Genomic DNA, 7,806 nt, shown 5'->3' with positions numbered 1-7,806 from the left:
CATACATACACGACTTGTTTTGTTCTGCTCAAAAACAAAATGAATTTGGATGTACTTTCGGACATCAAATATATGGGCTAAGGGAAATGATGACTAAACGGTTGGTGCCTTGAAAGCAAAACAATCGCCACAGTGTTCCCTTCGTTCCACAGCCCAAAAGAAAGTGGGAAGAAAAAGGACGAGCAAGCGCCCGAGCCCGAGGGCCGCATGTGACTCTCTGATGAGGTATGGTCGTGACCGGCCAACTTGTTGGCCGTGGGACAGGACGGCCGGGAAAAAACGACTCGAGTGTGACATCACGACTCTTTCCACAGGAGTCACAGACAGAATAAAAATATACAAACAAGAAGGGAGCCCACTTTAATTTGGGTTTAAAACATGCGCTAAAAACGAGCACAATATGCTGTCCGTCACCATGTCGACAGCCAAACAAACTGCCTATATGGTTTTACTGAATGTCACAATGTCAAAGAAACTAATAAAAAGAAAACCATATGCTTGCTAAAAATGGTGTTTTCCCATTTGTGTGTGTAAATTTTTTTAAACGTAAAAAAATAGTAAGAAATACATTTGCTTGAAACACTAATTATGCAAGTTTCTTTTGGACCAAAGAAGATTTATTAAAGTTTTTTTTTTTTTTTAATGCAAATTTATACATTTAAACAACTTAAAATTAGTATTAATATTTTGTTTACAATTATGCCATTCTTAATTGTGGAGCGTAATTGAAATTGTAATAAAATTTCAATTAATTATACAGCATGTATTAGGGGGTGTTTAAAAAAAAAAAAATTATTTTGCAATATATCCTGATATGACAGTGCTGTGATAGCAAAACGTATGCTCCCGTAACATTCGGACCATTTTTTTCTTCTCCACTGAAAAATGTGGAAGGACAAGCAATAACTGGGACAAAGGTGAACAGCATTTACACGACGACACCGCCACCAGCATGCGGGCGAGGTCGGGAAGGAGGCTATGCTAACCACGCTAAGCTAAGGCGTGCCACGCAGAGTTCAGGCGGCCCACAATGCCACTTCTGTCTGGCCCGTTGACGAGTCACATCTGCTAGCACGCACTCACGCCGCTGCGTCTGCTGACTTTGCTTAAGCCAATTCGTGGCGGGGGGGAAAAACAGACTCATGAGGAGGGAGGACACCACAAAATTCGGCCGCTTGTGTCAATGGGGAGGAGGGGGGATCAGGAGAGCTAATGGACAAAGGGGGTGAGGAAATACAGTATGAAAGACAAGAAACCGAATCAAGAGTGGAGAAGCACAAACATGTTTGCTGAGGGTGGAAAAGGAAGTGGAAATCATCAGTGGCAAATGGCGTAATTATTAACCAGGAAGGAAGCCCAACAGTCACAAAAGCCTGCTAAATAACTGGACAATCCCCACCACTTGCTAGGGCTGGTCGATTATGGGGAAAAATAATCATGATTATTTTCGCAATAATTGAAATCACGTTAATTCTTTGGTGCAAAACTAGAAAGCATTTAAAAATATTCAGAGCAATTCAAAAGAAATAGAAACACTACAATTATGTAAGTTCATTTTGGACAGAATTTATAATAATATATATATTTATTTATTTGATAGTTTGGCAAAAACTTGAAGCTGGAGTGGAGCATGTGCACTAGGGGTGCGCCAAAAATAAATAAATAAATAAATCGATTCATAAAAGAATCGAGATTCTCCTTTATTGATCGAATCGCTATTTAATATCCGAAAATCGATTTTATTTAAATTAGAAATGAAGAAGAAGGGGAAAATGCAGTTATAGCCCACATGCTGTTTTTGTGGAAAAAGGCACTTACAATACAAAATTAAATGTTTATTAAAAAAAAAAAAAAAAAAAAAAAAATGGGGGCGAATCTGAGCATTCTCCACTGTAAATATCAAACTTGGAAACAACTTTACTGATGCCCAACCACCGGTAGATGACATCATTGCCCCATTTTATAGGAAATAAACACAGTTTCAGAGTCCATGGGAGAAATGGCTGTATTTTGGCAAACCTACATTTTTCTGCTGTCAATTATAAAAGAACGGGACGGGACAAAAAGTAGGGAGTCTATTCTGTTATTTGGTAGATTCGGTTTATATATAATTATTGAATGTAATATCACGTGAGTATTGGAAATGTAAAAATTTTCTATAATGACTGGCAGTGAATGAGTTAATGTCTATTTGTCATTTTGTCTTTCAAAGCAGACTGGAGTAGATCATGACAATGTTGTGCATATTTGTAAATTGAAGCAGAAATCATTTGTCAATCAAACAATTTTGAACCGAAAATAGATTCTGAATCGAATCGTAGACCCAAAAATCGTAATCGAATCGAGTCGTGAGACAGTCAAATATTCCCACTCCTAATATGCACCGTGCAGTAGGACTATTTATTTTGGTACAAAACAAGAAAATGCTTAGACGTAAAAAACAAATTAAAAAATATTAATATCAGCAGGTGGCGCTATTGCACCGTTAAGCTACTTTGCCAACAGAACAACAACAAACCAGAAAGGATGTCTCACACGTGCACACTGAAGTATTTGTGTACTGATGTGTGTGCCTTTAAGGGGCGTGGCTGAGTGAGCAACATCAAGAGCTCTGGCTTTGCTGGTTACCACCATATTTATTAGGGGCGTTAAGAAAAATCGATTCAGCAATATATCACGATATTACAGTGCGCAATTCTTGTATCGATCAATTTTTGATGGAAATATTCAACAAAGAGTCTTACTCAGCATGGAAAAATGTTATATTAATGGAACATTAGGCCTTAATATTTTTATTTTAATGATGTTCAAACATGAAACAGACTGCAACCTATCATATCTATCATACAAATCTTAGTACACATGTACAAGTTCACTGATTAGTAATTTGCAATAATCGACTTACAGATTTGTATCGGATTAATCGTTATCGGTAATTGTGATACGGATCCAATCGCCAGATACGAGGCAATTCACACCCCTAATATTTATATATAAAATTTAAAAAATAAACTCAGTGGTAAATTATAAAAATGACCGACAGTAATTCAGCATTTGTTCATCATTTGATTTTCATATCAAACTGAAAACTATTTGCACATCTTAACTTTGATTTCAGACATTTTTATGACAACCTAACATCATCTGCTCTTTTCGTTCCAGCCGCAATCAAACGGCAGCACAAAACGAGCGCAGTTCACGCCAATCTCTAATCTAATCAGCGTCCTGGAGACGCTCGACGATGAGGACAAGGTCCAAGTGGCAAGTTCACATTTACAACCGCGACACCTGAATGTGAATGGATCGACACAAAATGGCCGTTGAGCGGGAACGCCCTCGCACGAGCCCACCTGCTCCTTTCGTTAAGCAACATTAACAAAATGCAACCAAACAAATCACTAAAATTATTAATAACAGTTGAATTCTTCCACTCAATGTATTAGCTGTACTATTATTAATCATGATATAATCACTGTCAGCAATATTACGCTTCCCACCTTGCACTAAGTGCTCAAATATGAGACAATTCATCCAGTCAGGAAAATTAAACGGTCCTACATCCTACATCCTACTGGTGCACTGAATTATGAATGAAAACTAAAATGCTGCAAATGAATGTTCAAGCTTTATGGCAAGCGGTTTCAGCATGTATTCAATATCACACTTAACCATGTACTAGTATGCTCCTACTTTGTCATAAATAGCAAGACAACTACATGTCACCAGTGAGACAAAACATACCCTATTGACATGTGGGCGCAACTACTACTACGCAGAAAGACCTACTTTTTGACTAGTCACTAGTAACATGTAGTGGTGCAATTGAAAAGTAGAGTGGGCTCATTTCATTTTTGCCATTCTAAGTCAAGTGCAGAAATAAGAGAAACTTCATATCTGTCAGATGAAGCCAATGCAGCACAGAAATTCACTAATAAGATTGAACTCTTCAGAAGGTATTCAAAATCAAATAGGGCTGTTGCTATGTGTTACGGGGCACATGTGACTTTAAAAAAAACTGATAAGAACAAAGAAAGCAAATGTGTGTTTATGTTAAAGGGGTTAATATGTGAAATAGTTATGAAATTGAATTGAAAAAATGTGAATCAATTACTGTATTTAAAAAGAATGATAGAAAAGTATGTAAATCAGGTTCAAGTGTAAATACATTTGTGTGCGTATGTATGTTTATACGTGTATGTACTTATGTGTGTGTATGGGCATATTGTTTGACCATTTTGTTTGTAAGAACAACTTTACTAATATGATAGAATCATTAGGGAGTAGGACTAGATACGTTTTTGTACTTCTTCCTAGTTCCTACTTTTGAATATGTACATTATGATACTATTGACGATTTATTTTTATTTTCCTTTTCTCTTTTTTAACTACAACTTGTACTTTATACTTGCGATGCGTTTTTATGTTCAATAAAACCAAATCAGTCAAACTGCATACAAATAGGCCTGAAGTGGCACTAAGGGGTGTGGGGGGGGGGGGGGGGGTGTCAATACTTGAAAGACAAGTCATTTGACCGGTGCACCGAGTCATTCTACTCAGACACTGAACTGTCACACTAATGAGGACAAATTATTTGCTTCTCAATATTCATTTGTGTATAACAAAACCTTCACAGAAATTTGACATGGTCACAATGTCGATTTAAAAAAAGAAAATACTTGTTAAAATGTATTCTTTATTATTTCTTTATTTGCTCCTGTTGAGGATTTTTTTTTTTTTTTGCTTTCCAAAACTGTTTAAAAATGACTTTCGCATTTGTGATATTAGGCTGCTGAATTGAATCCAAACCTCTCAATTCGACAGGTAGGTGACAGAAAATGGACATTACCAAAATGAACACACACTACAATTTCATATTTTATACATGTTGCTTAACTCAATGATACTTGTGAGGATAAATATCAAGATGTGCCAATAAATTGTCCAACGGTTTGCCATATTGTCGACGTCACCTCAAATGGCGTGACGTGCACACAGGGCGATGCAGATTGTGCCGCACAAAAAAAAAAAAAAGGAAGATGCGCAATGAGGATCCGGACGCGACGGCCTTTCAGCTTCCGCTGCTTATATAACGCTTCGTAATTCGCTTCAATGTCCATCCACCACGACAGAGTGAATATGCAGCCAAACTAATCTCTCCAAATTGTTGTTTACGAGTCGATGACAATGGTTAGCAATGGTTAACATTAAGGGATAAAAATAAAAAATAAAACTAGGATGCTCTTTGCACCAAATTCAGGGTGGGGCCGTGAATGCAGCACACGTGACGAGTGGACGCTAGCTTATATACACAAAATGAATGACGCTCCATTTACGAACATTTGTCGTGTCGTACAAACTAACACGTCGGGATCGTTTTCAGTCGAATTTATGGCCGGCCTCGATATATCACTTGGCTAACCACATTTGTGGGGGTTGTGGCTAGACTGTGGAGTCGAGTTAGCGTCAAATAACGGACAAAGAGAGAGAGAGAGAGAGAGAGAGAGAGAGAGAGAGAGAGAGAGAGAGAGAGGAGAAGGGGAGGAAAAAAAAAAAATCACAGCTCGCGCAGCCGTAATGGAGTCGCGGCGTTAGCTTAGCATGCTAACAATACCGTTAGCTTTGTTAGCCGCAGGCGCCTCGCTCGCTCTGCACCTGCCAGCCCGACAAGGAAACATCGTCGTGCCTCGCGGCCAAACAATTTCGAGAGGCAGCTAAAGCCATGGCAACCGCGGATGGCTCGTCTTGTTCCGAACATTTGCGAAACAACGAGACCATGTTTTGAAAAAAAAAGAAAAGAAAAGGAAAAAAAAAAAAAAAGGGTCCTTTATGTGGGGCGAATCACGGAAATGGGCGAAATGGCGCCAGCCGTGTCAGGCCGTGGACGTTTTAAAAAAGGCCCCCAAATCCGAACGTTATGATTCTTACGCTGACCCACGAAGCAGTTTTGGATGATTAAACACAACTTAAAAACACAAAATTTGGAAGAAGGGACTAACGCTCAAGCTAGCTTGCTGTGGAAGCTTGAAGCTGAAACCACAGCTTTTATCTTTTTGGGGGGTAAAATGGGGGCGCATTAAATTAAACCTCAGCGAAAACGTTTTCATTTCATTTTTAACCGAGTACATAAAAGACGTGAAAATGTTGTGTAAAGTGTCGTTAAAACATACCATTGTTGTAGCTCTGTGTTGGTCAGCGTCTGGCCAGAAATTGAATGGAGCTCTGATGGTGGCGGCGGTGATGATGATGATGATGATGATGAAGAAGAAGACTTGCTCTCACTCGCTCGCTCTGGTTACGGCGTGAACGCGCCGCGACGTGCGCGTGCCTGACAGCGCCAGCGACGTGCACGAGCGCGACCCATCCAACAATGTCCAGCTGTAAAAAAAAAAAAAAAAAAAAGCCATTTAATATTTGTAACGGGAAATTGTTACATTATATCTACAAAACAGATTTATAGCGTGGGGTTGTGGATTTAGTGTAGGTAAATTAAATATGTAAACAAATATTCGTTTTAATTTATTTTTATGACTGACAGCGTGGTAGTTGTCAAACAAAATGGCGTATGGTAGTTTTAATACAACATACAAATAAACACAATATTGACCAACGTTGTGTACATTGATTATAGCGTAAGGACAAAAGTAGTTATTATTACACGTTTTGCTGACCTCTTGGCCTTGTGAAAGAAATACTTATCTGTATTGGTTTTCTTTTAGTTAAATAATTATATCATTAAAAAAAAAAACATGACTGACAGGAGTGGAAGTTAGCTTATTTTTTAAGCTACAAAAATACAAAATAATGACCCACGTTAATTTGGTTCTGTTTTTTCAAGTTGTTTATTTGTTTGACTGGCAGTGATGGCAGCTGTCAGACAAAATGGAATTAGATGTGTGTGTGTGTGTGTTTTTTTTAATAAACTCACAAAAATACCGAATACGGCAAAATGTTATAATTTATCTCGCTAATTTGCGAACAAGCTTCCCGGAGCAAGATGGCTGCCATTCCGTTCTTATTTTTGTTTTCTTTTTACTGTAACAAGTCAGGCGCTCTGTTTGAACCTCGCTAAACGCCAGAGGGATGTTTGAACTAGAAGGGGAGGGGCGTTCATTTGGGCATGATCCAAGCCCCTTTCTCTTTTTTTTTTCTTTTTCTCACACTCTCTCTCTCTCTCTCTCTCTCTCTCTCTCTCTCTCTCTCTCTCTCTCTCTCTCTCTCTCTCCCTCCCACCCTCGCTCGCTCACTCTGGCCTCTCGCATCTCCTTCCCCTCTGCGGGTTTTCGTTGAACTCACTTCCTTATTTGGAAGTGAACGCTTGGGTCTGTGCACGCGCTTCGCTCCCGGCGCGCGGAAGGGGCGTGGCCTCACGACGCTTATCACCATATAAGGAAACAAGGAACGCCAAAAAATCGCCATGGTAGACATTTGTGAAACACACACACACTCTCACACGCTTATAGAGAAAAGAAAGACTAGTGAGCAGATTACAGTGGAGTGGGTTTTTTTTCTTTTTTTTTTTATAAATGTAAAAGCGGAAGACGCCGGTGATGACCCAACGATTCTTTACCGCGTTTTGACGACACAACTGAACGCCACCGTTGTCAAGATGATTAAAGACTCACATTAAAACCTATTACGACATCAATGATAAACCCGCTATTGTAATTTTGTTGTTAAAAAAAAACAAAAAAAAACAAAGCCCATAAGAAAGCAATTGCTCTTTGTGGGTCATTGATACGTGCGTGAAAACCACGCCCTCATGTGGGCTTTATGACCTTAAACTAGCAAAGTAATGAAACTTGAATT

At 38.9% G+C, this 7,806-nt stretch overlaps 1 protein-coding gene across 1 annotated transcript in view; it reads right to left on the bottom strand.

Annotated features, from left to right (window-relative positions):
• The window catches only part of cfl1 (cofilin 1), a 13,877-nt gene extending 7,542 nt beyond the window's left edge, over positions 1-6,335 (bottom strand). Inside the window, exon 1 of the mRNA XM_077531657.1 lies at positions 6,168-6,335. Coding sequence (XP_077387783.1) covers positions 6,168-6,170 — 3 coding nt within the window. The 5' untranslated portion in view covers positions 6,171-6,335. The remainder of the gene's footprint in view (positions 1-6,167) is intronic.
• Positions 6,336-7,806: the final 1,471 nt, after the last annotated feature.

Source organism: Festucalex cinctus, chromosome 9, assembly GCF_051991245.1.
Source record: "Festucalex cinctus isolate MCC-2025b chromosome 9, RoL_Fcin_1.0, whole genome shotgun sequence".
Lineage (NCBI taxonomy): Eukaryota > Metazoa > Chordata > Actinopteri > Syngnathiformes > Syngnathidae > Festucalex > Festucalex cinctus.
Note: the sequence above shows the minus strand (reverse complement) of the source record. Positions and strands in the feature narration are given on the sequence as shown.